General features: G+C 45.9%; 1 protein-coding gene across 2 annotated transcripts in view; it reads right to left on the reverse strand.

Moving 5' to 3' along the window:
- Window positions 1-15,587, reverse strand: part of APPBP2 (amyloid beta precursor protein binding protein 2) — a 23,688-nt gene extending 8,101 nt beyond the window's left edge. The window contains exons 1-5 of one of the 2 annotated variants that reach the window (XM_064394387.1): window positions 15,417-15,587; window positions 5,534-5,622; window positions 4,745-4,896; window positions 4,088-4,211; window positions 22-190 (exon numbers count right to left, since the gene is read on the reverse strand). In XM_064394387.1, coding sequence (XP_064250457.1) covers window positions 22-190; window positions 4,088-4,211; window positions 4,745-4,865 — 414 coding nt within the window. In that variant the 5' untranslated portion in view covers window positions 4,866-4,896; window positions 5,534-5,622; window positions 15,417-15,587. Of the gene's footprint in view, window positions 1-21; window positions 191-4,087; window positions 4,212-4,744; window positions 4,897-5,533; window positions 5,623-14,094; window positions 14,260-15,416 lie in introns of those variants that run through there. The other variant, XM_064394386.1, reaches the window with a different exon arrangement.
- Between the last annotated feature and the right edge of the window lie 5,529 nt (window positions 15,588-21,116).

The raw sequence follows: 21,116 nt of genomic DNA on the forward strand, positions 1-21,116 counted from the left end.
AGCAGAGCCCCCCAGGCTCACCTCGTCGTAGTGGCTCTTGGCGAAGAGCAGCGCGCACAGCTCCCCGTAGAGCGCCGCCTTGTTGGCCTGCTGCCCGTGCTTGGCCAGCTTGTCCATGTAGGACTGGGCCAGCTTGAAGGTCTCCTCTCCCAGGTGGTACTTGCAGTTCCCGTTCCGAACGTGCAGCAACCTTGGGGGATGCAGAGAGAGCTGCTGAGGGAGCTGGAGACACCCCTGCCTGCAGCAGCAGCGGGGATCTCCCGGGACACCCACAGGGCTGAGCTCTGCCAGCCCAGCACAACTGCCCTGCCTGGCTCAGCCACACACAGCTGGGCACAGGGCAGGAGTTTTCCTGCTGGAGATGCCACAGGATTTCACCTGCTGAGACAGTTTTGTATTGAACACTCTGGTGTGGTGCCTTTGTGTGATATTTTCCATAAAATCCACTCTTCCCAATACTGATGAGATTCCATTCCCAAAGCCCTGCCCCATGCAGTCTGAAATCCCTCCCACCTCCTTCCCAAAGCAGCCACAGTAAGTACAACACAGCTCATTTTCCTGCATCCCTGCACTTCCCCCAAACCCTGACTATCTCCAAGTGGGCATTTCTGTGCTTTGGGGCTTGGGGGAGGTCTTCACATAAGATTTAGCCACATTCATTCCACATGAGAACCAGCTCCACCAGGAGAGACCATTTCATTGATGACAACAGCTCAAACACCCCCTGCTCTTCCCTCTCCCATCCTGAAGGATCAATACCCAAACACAGCCAGTGACACCCAGCACTGGTGAAACCTACTCCTGCTTCTCCAGAGAAGTAACAGCTCCAGCTTGTGGCACTTATTACAAATAAAAACAAAGAACGTGTGCATTAATGCAGGCTGATGCTCACTGCTTTAACGAGGTGCATTTGGAGTGGGTGTGTGCTGATATTCCAAGCCCCAAGGGCAGAGCTGGATTCCCAGCCAGGGCAGCTGCTCCTGCTCCATGGCAAACACCTGCCAGGGAGCAGACATGGAATTCTGGTGAATTAACCTCCACTGTCCCTGCTGGAAATGCATCATTAGACAGTGAGTAACAGACACTGAACACACCAGGCAAGGCTTGGGAAATCAGGGCAACACAGCACAGGCAGAACTGCACAGAGGCAAGGGAAGCACAGAGTGAAGCTGCATTGCAAAGAGGCTCAAACTCTGACTACGTGGGTTAATGTACAGGAACTGCATTTTAGTCCTGATATCATGCATTGGGATAAAACTTCCAATCCATTGTTAAGGGGAAGGAGTGAACAGCAAAATTTTTGCTCAATTTCTTTTCTAAAACTGTTTCCTGTTTCCACTTGCTCCAAACAGAGATTTAAGCTATGCAGCCATTCCCCAGTGATACAGCTCAGCTCATCCTAAGAGCTGCCTGTCCAACACTGTCCCTCTGTTTCCCACCCAAACGCATCACCAAGCCCCAACAGTAACAAGAAAGGAAATAAAGTTTCCATTTTCCTAAGCAGGGCCTGAAGGCTGGCACATGACAGATGTGGATTTGCTGCACAAAGAGAACATCAAAAGAAAAGCCCTGCAAAAGCTACACAAATTCCCCCTCTCCAGTGGGAAACAGCACCGTGGCTCAACAACAGACAGCAAAAAGCAACACCCACATTTCTCCTCAAATAAAGCCTCAGAACCAAACACGATGTACAAGTGCATTGTGTGCCTGCTCACAGGAACATTCCAGCAACAAGAGACAGGAATTATAAAGAAACGAGAGAAGAATTAAGTAAACAGTTTTCCTAAAGAGAAAAAACCATTTTGCCAACACCATTCAGTTGGGAGCTGCTCTGCAGCATCAAAACCACGGAGCCCAAATCCCATGTAATGGAATAAGCCAGTGGGGATAGCACTGCAATTTAGATAAGCTCCTGGGAAAGATCATATCCAGTGTCTGGATGCTTCAGTGATAGTGTCTAGAAACAAAGAAATCTCCCCAAAACCCAGGCTAAACCTAAGCCAATCCTCTAGGATAAGCAGAGTTTATGTGATCCAGTTCAGAGTAACAAAAAATCCTTTATTAATCCAAAGGAATCTTAGGAGATAAAGCCAAGAGGAAGAGAAAGGGCCTCAGGACGTTTATGCTAATGGCTCTGAACCTCCTTTGATGTCTGCAATAACAGCTTTTGGGGACTAACCTCCCCCAACAAACTCAGTCTCTCAGAGCCAACACAGCAGCTTAGGAAGTCTAAAACCACCAGAAGAAAACAAGCCAAGAATCAGCCAAATGTGCAACAACAAAGTGGGAGAACCACACATTTGTGTTATGCACTTGTACCTCTTTGTTTGACACAGAATGATGAGAGAAGGCAAACCAAAAGGAGCACCACACCCCCAGAAAAGCAGGGTACAGAGAAACCTCACACCTCCCCAGCTTCTCCCCAGAATTTACTACTGCCAGGACAAGGAAACACCAAGTTGTGCTTAAATAACACAAAACTTCACACATTTTTCAACTGTGTTCTATTAATTCTGCAATGTATTAATTCAACTTCCCAGAGGTTTGACTTGCCAAATAAAGTCTCATACTTTCAAAAGCTGGACTTGAATTTTGTTACCTTAAAACTGCCCCCAGCTGCAGTGCAAGCTCAGTGTGAGCTCCTGCAGTGGGATCAGGTGGTAGCAACACCCTTTACTCTCGAGCTGAAAGGCAGTAACTGAGTCTAATGACTGCTCTCTGCCACACAAAGGTGTTTAGATTTTACAGATTTAGCCCTTCCCAAAGTGTCTGAGTTCTTTCAGGTTGATAAAACTCCAAACCAAAGAGTCTCTACCAAACAGAGAAACACCCCAGCTCAGAAGGGCTCAGGGGCTTTCTTCCAGCACAGAATGAAAATCTCCTCTCCACACCACAGTCCAGCAGAGACAGCTCCCTTTTTTCCCTCCTTTTCATTTCTATTTGGAGAAGGTGACAGTTATTTTTAAGCAACTTCTCCAGCTTGCCAAAGAGCCTGATGCAACGAGAAAACTTTTTTTAGATTAATTAGAAGGCAAAGGACCAAGCAGTAAGTGTGGCTCTATATCCATCACTCCCCAGTTCTAGGAAGCTGGATACGTGTGCCCAGGCTCCTGGCATCACTTCTGGAACGCCAGCCAGCAGAACCAGGCAGAGCAGGGTTGCCATGGCCCTGGGGCTGGCACAGGACATCAGCAGCTCTTGGCAAAGCCTCTTTACTCTTCGTGTTTGCCCAACCATCAACAAGATGCAGGGCTTTTTTTGGAGCAGCTTTCCAAACAAGTTTTGCTCTACATTCAGACAAATACAGCACATGCTTTGTTCTTTGTTAGAGCAGCTGAAAAAAAAAAAAGTCCTACTTTAACTCTGCCCAGCAGCCTCCAGGTGCCCATGGGCACATCTGGAGTGTGGAAAAACAGCCTGGATGTGGTGAGAGCAACAAAACCCAGCCAGCTCCTGCCTGCAGTTCATCACACCTCAACACTCAGGGGAAGAGCCTCTGTCAATGAAATGTGAACCTCTGCAGGCCCTGAGGAACAAGACAGCTTCAAAATTCTAACAGCAAAAAAAAACTTTTCCAAATGTTTTCATCTGTGGCTAAAGATGCCCACAGGAACCAGACACCCAGATCTTTACCCAGGCCCAAGCTAAGCTGTCAGCATGGAGCAAGAGATCTGCTGGATCTGCAATCAGGAAAGGTAACTTTGGCCTTTATTTCTGCTCAGTTGTATCTGTGCTGTTTGCATTTGGATTTGGCAAATGCTCTTTGTGGTAAATAGAACTTCAGCAAAGTCCAACACAGAACATTCCTTCACGTGCAAAAATCCTTGGGAAACAAGAACTGCTGGACCACTTTCATTATCCAGCAGTGTCACCCATGAGAGATTACACAGGACAGCAAAACATTGGGTTTTTTAATCCATTGTACTGTGCTGCCAACTTAGAAGCTGAAAATCCAGGGATTAGTGTAAAACAAGCACCTCCTGCTCTTGAGCTCCAGCCAGGGAAGTGTTTTGGTGCAGCAGAACACTAAAGGAGCACCTGGAGCTGGATGGCTCCAAGGTTTCCTGGGAATTCAAGGTGAGCTCACCTCACACAACACTCCACAGCACGGAACCAGTGAAGGATTTCGTCGTGGAGGGTGCACAGCTGAAGGCAGGAAAGGAAAACCTTCTCAGCATCACTGTACCAGCCTGCATCTGACAGGAACCCCCCTGCAAAAATCAGCAACAAACAGCAACTTGAAGAGCAGAATGCTTTCAGGAGGAAAAGGGTTTGCTCAGGTCTGGCAAGATGATCACTTATTTCATGGAGCTGCTTCTACAGACAGAAATCCTGTCAAGGTCAAACCCTCCTGACCTGGAAAGGATGGAATGTAAGAGAATTCTCCTACAGCTGAAGGAAATAATACTTTGGTTTAGGATGCTTTTTTGTTATTACAGTTTTCCTATAGATTGCTGTAAAAAAAAAAAACAACAAACAAAAAACAGAACTTACCTGCACTAAAATAATGCAAATTCCTCATCACATTTGCAAACCAATTTTAACCCTAAACTGTTTGAACTAAAAAATCTATACATTCTTAGATATTAAAATCCAATCTTTTAGGACACCAAGCAGCTTTCTAAAAATTCCATTCCAAAACACACAGTTCTTTAAAAGGCCTATCTTTAACAGGAAAAAAATGAATGTTACATTAACTGAAGCTTGCAAGAGAGAAAGCAAAGAGCCCATGAGCAGCAGTTACCTAAAACAAATCCAATCTGGATTGCTTTTTCTTTCACAGCAGCATCTGACTCTGCAATGTAGGAGCACCTTCTGCTGAAGGAATAGGCCAGGACAGAAGCCACCTTGACTCCATGGTCCATCAGAGCCTGGAAGCAGTGATGGAGCAGATGTCTGCAATGAAGAGAAGCAGAGAGTGGTTACACACGAGGGTCTGAAAGCAGTCAGTTGGCTCTCATGAACTCCAAGGACAGAAATCAAGCCCAAGGCAGATCAGTGCAAGCCCTCCTGTGGGGCTGTGGCTGATGGATCCAGGCCTGGGTGAGCCACGCCGAGGGACACTCTGGGAGCCAAACTCACGCTGTCCTCAGGGGATCACAGCTGGGAGAGGGCGTTTCCAGCTCACAGCCACCGGGGGAGGCTCCAGCCCCGTCCCTCCCCCAGCACTCCGGACAAACGAGCAGCGATGGCTGTTAGCATCACACAGCAGGGGTGGGACCAGGGTCTGAGCCTCGAGCTCATCCCGGTTACAGAGAGCCTGATCCAAAACAGTCAAGTTCTGTAACGCCACAAACTGGAATATTTAATGACAGGAAATCGCTTCAAACTGGGGCAATCCCAGCAGCTTTCCCAGGATTTGCTAAATCAGCAGGACATGGGTGCTGGGACTGCTGCTCCCAGGGACTCTGGTGTTCAGCAACGGGGGGTTTGCATCGTTTGCTTTTTCTTGTTTGTGCCTTTTTTAGCATCTCTTCCTAGATGGAGAGGTTGAGAGCTGAAATGAGAATTACTGATCTGTTAAGATACTCACCTTTTATCTAAAGCTCGTAGCACCTTTGCAAAAACTTCTAGTTCACAAAATTCACTACCCAGCTGGCACAAGCGGCCCTGTTGGTAAAGCTGAAAGAAAACCAGGGAAATTTATGTAAAATCGAGTTTTTCTGGGAAATTTAGCTTATTAGCAGAGGTAACTTGAGATGAAATCTAGACTTTAAAGCATTGAAATTCAGCAGGCTGAAATAAGTTCCTGTATCAGAAGATTTCCCCTCAGGTGCACAATTTCAGGGTTAAAAACTGAGCTATGAGAGGTCCATGGTTGGTTTCAAGGGTTTTTTTTTAATCTGTGGATGTATTTCCAGGTGTTTGTGCCCTCCTGCAACACCAAATCACTGCCACATATGAGCTACAAATCCAAGACAAATACAATTAACAGTTTTGATACCAAACATGTTTAAATGACACACAAACTAGGATGCAGCAATGCAAATATATCAGATAAAAATAAACCCAAACCCACCAGTTCTGCAAGGGGTCACTCACCAATGCCAGCCCTACAGACAGGCACCAGCCCCTCCCCACTGAGCTTCCAGAGGTGACTCCCCCACCAGTAAATGGGAAAGCTGGAGCCTGCTCATGCATTTATTATTAAAGGCACTGGCTTGATTCATGCCCACAGTGATTTGTGCCTGCAGATAAGCAAATTTATCAGCTGAGCTGCTCACAACAAACCACAGACACTTGTCCATGCAGTGCATGGTCAGGCTCTGCCACATCAGGCCATAAATGCCATGGATTTACACAGGTACAAAGGGACTGTGCAAATAAATGTCAGAGAAATTCATTGTGAACTATTAATTCCCATTATCTTACAGGCCCTGACCCAGAGATGAGCACAGAGGGACACATGACCTAAGGAAGCAGCACTCCACACCTGCCACAGGCACCACCAGTGCTTAAATGAAACATTAATATTCCTCCCAGTTCTAATAATGCCTTCAAATGCTTCCAGTGATAAGCATCTGGTGCCTGGTTCACCTTTTTCTCCACAAACACTGGGAGCTGATGAATTAATATTCCAAACACAGCATGTGAGAACATCTCCAGCCAGAAATTTAGTTCTAGTCAACTCTTCTCATAAAAGCACACAACTCTGGCTCTAGAGCACAGCAAATGTGTTATTTTAACAACACAACCTACAAACTTCAAAAATACTTTGACCTAATAATGTCAATTGCCAGAAATGAATGTTTTCCTCTTTGTTATCTATTTTGCTGAGGGAACATAAAAAAAAGGAAGTATTTTAAAAACCAGAGCAAGTTTGCATGCAAAGTTAGTGCTCAGATAAAGCAGCGTGTCCCTGCACTTCAAAGGGATCAGAGCTCCTGCTGGAGCTGGATTCTTCTGGCACTGAAGGAACAGCCAGCCTGCTGTATTTAAAAGCTACAGTCATGGTTAAATGTTCTCATTCCTTCAGCACAGCTGTCTCACACTGAATGCTCTATAAAACCTAAAATGTACTTTCTGCAGTAAAAAACCCCAAAAAGCAGCTGTTTAAATTGCCCAGAGTGAAGGTGGGCATGCCATCAATAATTGATGAGATCCTTTCTGGAGGAAGCTCAGACATCCCCAAACCAAAACCACTATCAGGTTTCACAGTGCTGAGTACAGCATCACCACTCCTCCTATCACCTTGCAGTACCAACCCAAAATCCCAGAGATTCCTGCTTTATCAAAAATTAACCACAGTAAGACTTGAAAAATTTATATATTTAGGAGGTTACATAAACACTTCTCGTAAGGAGAGAATCCCTCTTGTAAGAGATTGTGAGGCTGCCAAGGAGTGAAGGGCCTGCTGGGGTGGGAGGGAGGGGAAGGTCCCACAGGACCCTCAGTTTTGGAACATCAATAATTTCGGGCACATGTCACATTTGGCTCAGGCCCCAAAGTCCAGGCTGCAATGTTTCACTGCTCTAACTTGAAATACAACATCTTTGGGAATTTTACTACCCTGTAACCCCTTCCCCCGGACATACTGGCAAACATTTTGAGGAATTAACTCAGCTGGAAGCCTCTTGAACTGTTGTGGCTGTTACAGCAATATTTTCAAACAAATTTTGACAGGGAAATAGTGAGTATACGTCAAACTGTGAAGTAATTCCAGGAGATCCAGTAACACTCATTGAGAAGCTGTTGGGAGGACTGAAGAAATGATTCTCTTGTTAAAGGTCCAGAGACAGAATTCCTGACCACAGCCTTGCTACATAACAAGAAAACAAAACAAAACAGTGATTCAAGAAAAACATGCCCTGACATGAACACAGAGCTTTGGACTTCTGAAGAACTATTCTGTTCTGAAGAGAGAAATGTCTTTTAGACAGCAGCTTAACCTATTTGGAATCTACCAGGATTTTTCTTTAACTACAGAAAATGACTCAAAGCCTGCAAGGTGACTCCCAGCTCCATCAGCTCACACCGAGTTCTGGCACTGAGGACAGGTATAAATTTAATATACAGGTGGATTATTACAGCCATGCCCAATGCAGCTGTTGTGCACAGCTGTGAGAAACTCAGCACAGCTTTCTTAGGAGCCAAGGCTGAATGCTGAACTGCTTGTCCAGGTGGGTGTGTTACAAAAGCTGCACACTGTGGTGTCCCCAACTGAACATATTAATGACATTAACTCGTAACTTGATTATTACATCATCTATTAAAGTTCTTGTCTCTCTCTCTGGGTAGATTAAGCTAGAAAAACAAACAACCAAACAAACTTTCTCTAAACATAATAAAAATATTTTTAAAAATCATCTTTTAAAGCAGATGGGGGTTAATTCCAGCCAGCTGTACAAGGATCCTCTAGAAAAGGAACCGAAGAAGACGCAACTTGAAAAATATGCTCCTGTTGCTCCAGTTTGGAAGAGGACTGAAAAACATGGATATTTCAGTAAGAATGACAGAGGAAATCCAAGAAGCTCCCCAGGATGTTTTGTAATGCCTAATAATGTCATATGGAGTACCAGGCCAGACTGGGGAAGGACAGTGTACTCAACAGACAGCAGAACTGGGGAAAAAAGTTGGCCTGAAACCACCATCTTCCCTCCCCACTCAACAAGGAAGGAAAAAGTTCTCCTGAGTCAACAGCTCACATTTGTCAATCTGTTGACAAATGACTCATTACCAAAAATAATCAGTTCAAAATTTAGGTACATTCCATGCTTTTAAGCCAATTTCAAAATCATCTACAAACCCTCTTGACCAGCTTCTACTGGATATGGTTCAAGGCATTAAAAAAAAAAAAGAAAATTCCAGCTCTCCTTGGAAAGCACAATTCCAGCTACCAGGCTGATCTGTACAAACCTCAATCAAATAAATAACCAAGACAAAACCAGTGTTACTGAACTAGCAAGAATTCAGAGACAGTTTCTAGAGCTCAGTGCTTGCCCACCTGCTCTGCTCTCTGGGCCAGAGCAGCAGAGTTTGTGTTCCACAAGGGACAAAGTCTGAGCCTCACACACAAGTGATTCTCCTCAGGAACTGGGAGAACCCAGCCTGCTTGGAGCTCAATCAGCCCAGAGGAAATGAAGTGGAAATAGGAATTATTGTTCAGCAGGAGCTCAACACCTCTGTTCATGATGTGACCTCATTATCTCAATTATGATGAGTTCTGGTGTCTCAGACTCAATAAGGATACTGAAAAGGTAGGGAAGCTGAAAGCTATCAGGATGAGGAAACATAACCCAGGTTATGTTTAGAGGATAAAAAAAAGGCAGTCTGAGTAGTACACGTTAGAAGGCAAGAAGTTTCAAACCAGAAAAGACATAACAAGGAAAGACAGTTCAGTTCACAGCTAAATTTAGACTGCAGAAATAAGGCATGTGTTAATAATAATAACTGGCAAAAACTCATGAGGTAATGATTCTCCTTCACTGTGAGGCTTTAATTGAAGAGGTGCTAGAAGGATCTGACTGAAGGCCAGCAGCATCCAGTGCTGCACACTCTGCTCCTGCCAGGTGCCAGAGAGGTTGTACACGTGTGAAACCATCGCTGCCTCCCACACACACATTAATTCCTAACCCCAAAAGCACAGCAGAGGCAGGGGGTTCAGCCTCTGTGAGCTCACCCTGGGGGTCAGAGCAGACCCCTCAGAAAGCTCTGGGATGCTCTGCCTGCCTCACTCTGTGTTGTGACCTTGGCTGTGCTTCCCAGGCAGGGAAGCTCAGAACTGAAGCAGCAGCACAGCCACACTCCATTTCAGGGGGAGCTCATCCTGCTCCCTCTCACCAAACCCCCTGGAGACCAAAGCCTTGGGACAAGCTTGCTGTATTCTAATGGACAGAAATGGTGTGGAAATGATTCTCCATCAGGAACTCAACTCTGCTGCAATGCAGAGAACGGACGTTCTGCTGCTTGTTGTCAACACTCAGCAAATTCCTGCTTGTTCATTTCTTTGGTTCAAAGAATACCTAAACGTGACAGAAACCAAATTAATGTCATCTCCAACTACTCCTGCGGTTAATGATCTCACCAGAAAATGTTCCAAGAACAAATTATTTTCAAGAAAAATCAATTGGAAGAAAAGAGAAACACACGACTCAGAAAGGCCATTCCAAAAGGAGAATGAGCATGGGATGAAACTCCTTGTCAACCAACCCAAGTCCAAGATGAGGCTGGCACTGTGCAACTGCCACAAACACTGGGACAGAGAACACCAAAGCAGCAAAGCACCTCGAGAACCAAAGGCATGAGATGATTATGCAAAATAAGAGTATAAAGCAGAGGCACAAGGGGAAGAAGGGAAATCTGCACAAGACACTGAGTAGGGAGCTCAAAACCTGACTTCTGCCAACAGCCTTGATTCTTCATAGGAACACCCTCAAAACATCATCCTCACCCCAACAAACTACAGAATACAATAAGCTGATTTTTTCAGAGATTTTGCTGTGTTTCTTTTTTGGTTGGTTGGGTTCTTTTGTTCTGGGTTTGTTGTTTTTTTTTTTTTTTTTTTTTTGCATTTGCAGTTTATTCCAGCTGTCACTACTTTTTAATACACAATTTTGGCATTTTGTTCATATGCTGAGTCTATGAGATCCAGCATATTTCTTTCTTTGGCTTCTAAAACCTACACACCCTCTCTCTTATCCTCACCCCCCCAAAAAATTAGGCAAGAGAATCTAACTAGTTTAACCAGGAAAAAGCCCGACCAGGATACACACAAATCTGGCAAACAACCAAAGGAAACAAAGCATGATATGTGTGCACATTTTTATTTTCTCTCCCCCCCACCCAGAGGCAGGTGTTACTTGTAACAATACTAGTTATAAAGTTCCTCAAAATACAGCTGTCATTAAAAAGACTTTTAAATATTTTGTGGCTCAAATGTAGGCTCAGAAATTTCCAGGATATCCTCACAAGCATCCTGCTCTGCCTCTTAATTCCCTAATGGGTGCAAGGAAAAGCCAACCAGTGCTTGAAAAAAGAGATAATCAGTGACACCCTGCTGAAGCAGAGCAGGTTTGCTGTTTTACCACAATCATCATCATTTGATAGTGCCTTGTTTTGAGCTTTAGTCAGTGTTTGAGAATGCTCCAGAGAGATAAAGATGCTCAGGATGAGGAAGCTGCCTGCTCCTGTCACCTTGCAGCAGAACCCACTCCTTCCCAAAGCCACAAGAACACCCCAGACCCATTCCCCACTCATGTTTATAAGCATGTCCCAGAAGTTATCAATCCTAGAAGATGTAGAGGTAAAACAAATTGGATTTGTTAAGGAGAGGGAAATAAAGGCAGTAAGTTATGACAATAGAGCCAAACCCTGGCCTAGAGGGTCCTGGGGAACACCAAGACACTGCTGGTGTTTTTCCCTTTTAATAGCAGCACACTGGCTGTCTCTGCTGGGGTGTCTCACCCCCAGCTTCTGAATCAACCCAGACATGTTGGCAAACCTGGGCAAGCCTGGCAAATGTTAAGCACTAATACCAATGACTATGATGAAAACATTTTTGTATAGCTACAGACAATTAACATCCACAGATCAAAACAAAATCTGACTGGTACCACCTTTTTTTTTTTTTTTTGCAAAACTCAGTGGCAGTTTCTCAAGCACCACAAACCATGACTAATACCTAGATAAAAAACTATTACAAGTTATATGAAAGATCGGAAACATTTTTTATTCCTTTTACTCATCACAGAATGGAAGTAATACAGGATACTAACAAACAACTGACACCTTCCAACACAGCAGCAGCAAACACCATGTAGTCAAAGATTTAGAAGTCTTCTAGTCTGTCTTACTCCAAAGAGTGGTAATAGATTTGGAAATTCTGCTTTAAAGAACTCAGTGGTCAGGGCATATGGAATATGGCTCACCACAATGAACTGGGATTTAATATCCACCTGATATTCCAAATAAGCACCCAGAGCCAAAACAGCAGAACAAGCCCCACACACACTGTGACAGGGATGCTGTCCCCAGCCTGACCTCATCCAGTTACCCCAAATGACACTCTTGATGCTGCTGTGTCCAAAGAGAGACCCAAGAGCCAGTTACCAAGTGTTCCACGGGTGCACAGAGAATCCCAGGAGGGTTTGGGAGGGAAGGGACACTGCAATGGCTCCATCCTGCCAAGGGCAGGGATCCTGTCTCTAGAGCAGGTCACTGCAGGTCCCATCCAAGTCGGGTGTCCCCCACAGAAAAGGTGACACTGAGGACATGAAAGCCCAGCCCACTCTTACAGAACACACACTGCAGGCATGGCCCAGTTTGGTTTATTCTGCACGAGGACATCCCACAGATGTGGCTTGGTACGAGGAATAGCAGTGCACCGTACACAGCTCAAAAACTCCAGAGAAATTACAGGAAAAGCTTCAAACTGACAGAGAACAGGTTTAGATTAGAGATTAGAAAAGGATGTCTGAGGTGGGCAGGCCCTGGCACAGGTTTCCCAGAGCAGCTGTGGCTGCCCTGGATCCCTGAAGTGTCCAGGGCCAGGCTGGCCAGGGCTTGGAGCACCTGGGACAGTGAAGGTGTCCCTGCCATGGCTGGGATGGAATGAGATGGGCAGGAAGGTCCCCTCCATCCCAAACCAGTCTGTGATTCCATGCAATGCCCCTACAACACAAACATCATTTTTGGGGACAGGCACTTATCACCTTTATCATCACCTGCCCAGCAAGATGACAAACCCAGGTACCCCAGCAGAAGAAACATGCTGGAGAGTCTCCTCAGAAATCAGATGTGCTGGATCTTCTTCAGCATGGAACCACTCCACGTGAACCTGCTTCAAAGCAGCCACTCAAGAGTGCTAATAAAAGCATTAAAAATCAGTGATCTATTAAGCTCACCTACAGGTAAGTTTTTAAACAGCTGGGAATAACACATCCTTCACATTTCTATCATCAGAAGGAGGTTTTGTTTCATGCTTTTAAAAACCACAGAGCACCATCCTCTCACCTGAATGAGCATAAGAACAGGCAATGCCAAGGAAGTTTATTTGGCAATGATCACATTTATTAACAACTGAAAGTCACCCCCAAAATATTCTTCCACATGGTGATTTTCATATCTCTAGCCTTCAGCTGATGTGTCAATCACATCATTATCTGTGAGCATGCTCATAGGCCATAAAAATGGGTTTCCATCCTTCCTAGCACCTAAGGCAGACATGAAATAACCAGGACACAGAAAATGTACATGCCTGTTTCAATGCTAGAAAAGCAATCTTCCCATCTCCAGTAAATCCTGCTACTCTCCATGTACATGATGGGTCATCACACCTGGTTACATCATTAAAGATGAGACTAAAGATTTACTTCATTTTAAAACTCCTAAATTTTCAGAAATTTGCAGGCAGAGGAAGGGAGGGTTATTCCTCATCACAGGTTTTTATAGACATTGTTTCTCCCCAGATGAATGCTCATTTCCAGCTGCTCCTGCACATGAATGAAATGCCTGTTTAGCGGACAATAAGAAATTAATGGACCATCTCAGTGCACCTTTTACACCAAATCCGTATATTCCAGGGGCAGCTGAACGAGAAGCAGCCCTTTCACCGAGGAATAATTTAATGCTAATAAAACTACAGCATTAAACAACCGTCACTTCTTTCCATCTGGCTCCCACCAGCTCATTTACACTACACCACGGCAAACTGCTCCCTCAACCACTGACATCACCGTGTCCAATTCATTATTACAAAAAAAAAAAAAGGGGGGGGGGGAAGGAAAAAACATCTTCCAGCACAGCCAGCTTGGCTTCATCCTGCCCGCACCGCTCCCCCATGGCGAGAGGCACCTTCCCCTCACGACCCCCAAGGCCGGGCCCCGTCCCCGCGTCCCCCAGCCCCTCACGGCGGCCTCGGGGCGGCTCCCGGGGGCAGCCACAAGGCCCCAGCACGGCCGGAGCCGGGAGCCGCCGCTGCTCCAGCCCCGCAGGCCCCGAGCCCCCGGCCCATTCCTTCGGGCCGTGCCCGACACCGGTGAGACCCCTCAGCCCCGCGGGCCCGGCCACGCCAGGCCCGGGCCGCCCCCCGGGCCGCCTCTCCTTCCACGTCCCGCAGGCCCGGCCGGGCCCGGCCCCGCTCGGCCGCCGCCGTACCTTATAGTACACGTCGAACTGGATGTTCTCGGGCAGCGAGCGGATGTCGCGGCGCCGCGCCCGCCCGTAGCTGTCCACGACGGCCGAGATGGCCGTGTTGTAGAGCGTCTCGGGCACCCACTCCAGCTCCACCGCCGCCATCTTGGCTGTGCGGAGCCGCCTTCCCCTCCCTCCGCCCCGCCACCTCCCTCCCGCCCGCCCGCCCCGCCTCGCGGGGCTCCCGCCGCCTGCCCGCTCCGCCTCGCGCCCCGCGGCTCTGCCCGCCTCACGCCCCGCGGCTCCCGCCTCACGGCGCTGCCGCGGCCCTGCCTGCCTGGCACCGAGGGGCTCCTGCAGCCCTGCCCGCCTCACGCCGCGGAGCTCCCGCCTCACTGCCCGCTCCGCCTCACGGGGCTCCCGCAGCTCTGCCCGCCTCACACCAAGGAGCTCCTGCAGCCCTGTCCGCCTCACACCAAGGAGCTCCTGCAGCCCTGTCCGCCTCACACCAAGGAGCGAGCGCAGCCCTGCCCGCTCTGCCTCACGGGGCTCCTGCAGCCCTGTCCGCCTCACACCAAGGAGCGCCCGCAGCCCTACCCGCTCTGCCTCACGGGGCTCCTGCAGCCCTGCCCGCCTCACGCCCCGCGGTTCCCGCCTCACGCCGAGGGGCTCCCGCAGCCCTGCCCGCCTCACGCCGAGGGGCTCCTGCAGCCCTGCCCGCCTCACGCCCCGCGGTTCCCGCCTCACGCCGAGGGGCTCCCGCAGCCCTGCCCGCTCTGTCTCATGGCTCTCGTCCCCCTGCCCGCCCGCCCTCCATCTCGCCCGGGCTCTCAGTTCCCCCTCACACCCCGCGGCTCCCGCCTCACACCCCGCGGTGCCACAGCCCTGCCCGCTCTGCCTCACGGGGCTCGTCCCCCTGCCCTCCATCTCGCCCCGGGGCTCTCAGCTCCCCCTCACGTCCCACAGCCCTGCCCTCCCTGCAGTGGTAGTGCCAGAGCATCGTGAGGAAAGCACGGGAACAGACTTAGGGGGAAGCAGGGCAGCGCTGTGGGGTGGGGTTTTATGGAGGGTCTGGAGCAGCTCCCTGATGAGGAGAGGCTGCGGCAGCTGGGCCTGGTTAGGCTGGAGAAGACGGAGAGGGGATCTCGCTAATGCGTGAAGAACCTCTCAGAGCTGTCAGAGGATGGTGCCAGACCCTCTCCGGTGATGCCCAGCGACAGGACGAGGAGCAGTGGCCATGAGCTAAAACACAAGTTCCACCCCAGCACGAGGAAGAGCTTTGCATGAGGGAGGTAAAGCCCTGGGAGGGAGTGGAATCTCCCCCTCTGGATTCATCCCAAACCCACCTGGACACTTCCCTGCTGCAGGTGGCCCTGCCTTGGACTGGGTGGGCTTTAAAGCTCCTTCCAAACCTCTGGATTCTGTGAATTCCAGCAGGTAGCTGTGAGGAATGAGGTGGGATTGCCCACCACGGCCCCACAGGCCACACCAGCCCGAGAGGCTTTATCTTTTGGGGCTGAGCACAAAACATTAAATATCACCCCTCACACCCTGAGCCCCACCCAGCCCAAACTTCTCACATAGCATAAATATCATTTACAGCTCACCTGTGCTAACACCCAGCTAATATTGGGCTTTCTATGACCTCCAGGTGTGTTGGCAGCTCATGTCAGCACTATTTGGGCACCTGGGTTTTGCTCTTACAGGACATAATAATCGTAACTGTGAAAGAAATTTTATTATTATTATTATGTGAAATTTCTGTTGCTGGTGTTTTCATAGCTAATGTGGGACTGCTACTGTTCTTTTTAATTTTAAAAATTATAGGAGGCAGAGCTCCTGCTGTTTTGCTTTGGGCACGTTATTTTTAAAACCCAAGTTGTTGCTATTCCTCCCATTTTTGTGAGAGGCCATTATTCTTTGTCCTTTATTTGCACAAAGAAATGTTATGGGGTGGGAAGAAAGGAATGTGGCATAAACAGACTATGGAAGATTGTTTTATCCTTTTTTTTTTTGGCTTTTCCCTTTAGTGGCTTCAGATTTTTCTTTTATTTTCTGAAATGCTGAGGATTTATTTCACCTGAGGGAATACAGCTGAGGGAATCCTGTTGGCAATTAGCCCCCCCAGGGGTCGAGGCTATTTAGCTCAGTTATTTTTAGAGGTCTGGTTTGGGAAGGTTGGAGGTCTGTTAAAAGCAGGAAAGAGCTGTTTTTTTAATGTATGAAGGAGAAATTATTGATAATGTATCCAAAATGATTTTTTTTTTTAGTTTATAATGTTCTTTATTTTACTTTAAAATAAAGTATCTAGTAAGTTTTCTACAAAAACACAGTGAAAGTAAATATGCTTCTCTGTGGTAATGGACTTTATCTTGATAAATTACTATGTTTTGAAAACTGAGTTAGGCTGCACCTTCTACTGCCTGGCAATTTTTTGTAGACAAACCTAGAGTGTGCCCATTCAGAAAAAGAAATAAATGTATCTCTGAAGGAAGAATATTATATAAAGTTCCTCTGGATTGTGTTATATATATAGTCTGTAACTTATTTTAGTGGAGCCTGAAAAATAATCTTCATGGCAAAAGCAATTTTATCTCTACATGGGGATAGAATTTAAATATACAAGCACTTGTTTTTTATTAATATTCCATGGCTTGGTATATTTGTGTGTTGAGCAATTTGGTGCTCTTTTATCACTAACAGTTTTTTGTTTTTTTTGTTAAAGGTATTACAGAGAGTTGGAGGAGTCCTCAGCCACTGTGTTGAGATAGTAGGTAAGCATCCAAATAACATATTTAGCAGAAAAACTGACTTATAACAGACTGCTTTATTGAATAATTGGTTCTTCCTTAGTTATAATGATTGCTTAATTCTTTTTTCCCCTTAAACCATATTGGAAGCTTATTGCCATAACAACTCCATTTGATAATGTGTTTTTCACATCCGTAAATTATTTTAATGCAATCACTCATTAATCATTGCAGATGTTGGAAATCCTTCCAGTGCTTGTTGGCACAACTTCTGATGGATATCTTTATCTTTGTTGGTATCTTTCTCTTTCCTTTTGTCTTTTTTTTTTTTTTAATATGGAGAAATAGTTAAAGGGCTTTTCCAGAGGCTGCCAATGCCTGAGAGCAGAGAGGGGATGGATGTTGTTTGGGAGAAGCCTTCAGTGGGTCTGGCTGCTGCAGTGTGAGCTTTTGAAGATGCAGCTGGGTGCCTGAGCCCCTCACATGCACAGGATCTGGAGTGTGGGACATCTGGGTGTCACTGCAGGGGAAGGGGATGCAGACAAGGATCACAAGGGGTAAATGGAGAAAGAAAATCTAATGGTGGTTATTGTAAAAAAAAAAAACAAACTGCCCTCAGAGATCAAACAGCCTCTGGGGTTGTCAGAGCTCCCTGTGTGGAAGGAGCTCGTATGGAAGAGATTTTACATCTGCAGACACGGCTGTGGGATTTCAGGAGAGTGGGAGTGGAGCCTGGTGATGTTCTGCCCCCTTAAAAGGCTCAAACCCCTTAAAAAACCCCAAATCCCAACCAGATATTGGTATTGAGTTACTGTTTCTGGACCCCAGTGAATTGCTGGAGCTCCCCTCTGCTGGAAGAGGCTGTTCCCATGAAAGGCTGAGTTGGGATTCCTCAGCCTGGAAAAGAGAAACTTCAGGGAGACCCAACTTGAGCCTTCCAGCACCTGAGGGTGCCTGCAAGGGAGAGGGACCCTTTGCACAGGGAATGGCTTCCCACTGACAGAGGGTAGATTTAGATTAGATTTTAGGAAGGAATTCCTCTCTGGGAGGGCAGTGAGGCCCTGGCACCATCTGCCCAGAGCAGCTGTGGCTGCCCCTGCATCCCTGGGAGTGTCCAAGGCCAGGCTGGAAGGGACTGGGAGCAGCCTGGAACAGTGGAAGGTGTCCCTGCATGTGGCAGGGGTGAAAATGAGATGAGCTTTAGGGTCCCTTGCACCCCAAACCATTCCATGATTCCTTTCCAGATGTGGATCGATCACTAACAAGCCAATTTGGTCTGAAAATTACTGCAGAAAGTAGCAGTGTTGTCTTTATCTCACAATTTTTGACTGTAAATGAGCTTCAAACTGAATTATTTTTTTCTTGATGTGCTTGTAGATTTATATTTCAGCCAAATTAGGAGCTGTATGTTCATTAAAGCCCATGCAGGAAACAACAGAATTGTCTCTCCTACTGCTGTTTTTTTCTGACTGCTGTGACCTCAGGTCAGGTTAAGTCACCTGCAGCTTCACCTGCCTCATTTGTAACTGAAACCAATTAGGAAGTGCTCACATCAGGGGCATTTCTGGTGGGTGGATTTGGGAGGTGATTTTTGTCAGGGAAGTGGTGATTTGTGTTTGGAGCCCTCTCACTGACCCAGTGAGGAACTGAGAGGGGAGGCCTGCAGGTGCTCTGTCTTTAATGCCTGTCTCAAATTATTCAGTAAATAAATAAGTACTATTTTTTTCCCCAGAAATACAGTTCTAGAAAGCCTGGATGAAAAATATGGAATCTATTTAATGTGCTTCCAGTGAAAAAATGTTGTTTTGCATGCTTTCCTCAAAGGTAAGATGCTTGTCAGAGAGCAGAAAGCTGTTTGTAAAATTCATGTGGTAACAAAGAGGAAGTTCAGTATGGATGGAGTTGAAAATCTGAGCTAACTCATCAATGGGAAATTAAGATTTGGATCATTATCTGGCACAGTTTAGGATTTTCAGATTGGACCAGCAGTTTTTGTTTTGTCATGGGTTAAATGTGAGCTTGTTTATGTGGACAGCTTTGTTTTTTAAATTACTATAGCTGGGCATAGTTAGTGGAAAAAGAGGTTCTAAGAAAACAATAAAAACCTGCTGAATTTCCTTACAATATGCTTATTTTGAAGTGGGAAGGAAGCGAACTGACATGGATAACATATGAACCTACTATATCTCCTTGATGTGGATATTAAAGGAACCTTGAAAATAGTTTATGGGGAAGTTGTTGGAGGCTTCTAATTTTAAATTCTTAACAGGAAATCATTAAACTGTAGAGGAGCCAACATAACAGACTGTTGCTCTAAAACAAGAGCTAAATGCAGAGCATCCACATGAACTTGTCAGATCTTTTTAGGTTTTTTTTTTTCCTTTCCTTTCATGTTTACTGCAACACAGATAAATACATTTTCATTTCTGTTTTTCATATACATCAGCTCAGGGTCCCATCTGAAGGAGATGTGAAACCAGTGCCCTTACTGTCAGACCTCGAGGCAAGTGGAGAAATTCACTTTATCCATTAGAGCCAGGGGTGTTAACTCCTTGTGGGGTCAGGTCCCACCTTCCTTCACTGACTGGGAAAAACCTTTAAAAATGTGGATGTTGTTCACTTTAATTTCCTCTTTTGCAGGAGATTTTCATGCTTTATCTCAGCCCCTTGCAGAATGATTGGCACATTTCACATGGGCTATGCAAGAGGTGTAACAGCCTTTGGGCTCTGTCAGCTGGGCTGATGGAACTTAATTAGGGGCTTAATTAGGGGCTGGAGGAAGGAGAAACATTCTGAGGTGTCTGTAAGCAGTAAGATGTGAAGGTGAGTCCCCAAATGCAGAGAGGATTTTCAGGTGAAAAAGGCTTTAAGGAGGTGGGTTTGCCAAAGCCAGGTGGGCACTGCTGCTTTCTGCTGTCCTGTAATTAATGTTTGTACCTAAATTATGAGCTTTGCTGTGTCTGACATTAAGCTGATGTGAATTTTCGTGTGTTGATAATTACATATATTTCATCTGTCAGACAAAATGAGTCATGGCTTTTGCAAAATGTAACTTAAAGTATCTTTAAAGCTGCCAGGGAAGAGAGGGCAGGAGGTTGGGGGAAAAAAGGGCAGGATGCTGCTCACCCAGCAGCACACTGGGATGGGGAATTAGGAAGAATTTAAATGTACCTGGCTTGTTTCTTTTGGTTGTCTGATGCAGCTGAGGGGATAGAATTCTGCTGTAAAAAAAAAGTAATTTAGTTTAATCCTATTTTTAAAGCCCCAGTTAGAAGAAAAACTGAACTTTGTATCACAAAAGGAATCATTGCCTTTAATTGTGAGAAATTATTTAAATTAGCTGAACCAGAGCATTCTGAGGTGGATTTGTTTCAGCAACTGTTAGACAAAATGAGCATAAGCTATCATTACAGTCAAGTAAATATCTGATTGTGTTTGGGTTAGAAACATTATATTTGAAATTAATTCAATTCTTATGTAAAGGGAGCTTTTAACTGTGAGTGTTTTAACCTGACTTCTGCATCTGAAATATATGGCTGAGGAACTGATGGCAATTTCTGCTTAGCATTTGCTTCCTTTAAGCATAAACCAAGAAAAGCACTCCCCATTTTTATAAAAGCATCAAGGATGCATAAAAATTGCTAAATTGCCCTTCAGTTATTGCCTGTTCCTGAGGTCCTGGGGTTTGGAAATGGCAGTGGCACTTTCTGTCAAGCTTCATCTTTATTCAAAGTTTTTCTCTGTGCATCAAACTTCATCTTTATTAGAAATTTTTTCTCCCTACCTCTCCAACTTTTATATGTTCCTATTTCTGTGAGGGTCTGGTTTAGTTGAAGGGGTTTTTTTTGCGAGCTGAAGGACTTCAGAAGAAAATGAGGAAATATGGTTTGAGTTGCTGCAGGATCTGCTGGTTGTGTGCCCTGTAAATCTTGAAGCACTTTGCTTTTCCAACAGCAGTTTGGAGAGTGTAGTTGTTGCAGGCAAAACCATCTTTAATGTATTGTAATTTGATTGAATTTGTGAGTGTAGGTATGATTTATATGGCTGTTGTCTCAGTTGTAGGAGTATTGACAGAAATGAGGCACTTTTTCACTTGGGAAGGCAAAAGCAATACATGGATATAAAAAGACAGGAATACCTTAGGGTTTGAAAAGGAATTTCTTCCATAATAATTGTTTTTTTCCTTTGTTTCCTTCTTTTTGTCAGACTATCTAAAGCGTATTTCTGTAAAGTGTAGGGGTAGGAGCCAATCTGTGTGGTTCTGTTCCTGGAGCAGCTTGTGATTTTTTCCACTCA

Source organism: Passer domesticus, chromosome 19, assembly GCF_036417665.1.
Source record: "Passer domesticus isolate bPasDom1 chromosome 19, bPasDom1.hap1, whole genome shotgun sequence".
Taxonomy (NCBI): Eukaryota; Metazoa; Chordata; class Aves; order Passeriformes; family Passeridae; genus Passer; species Passer domesticus.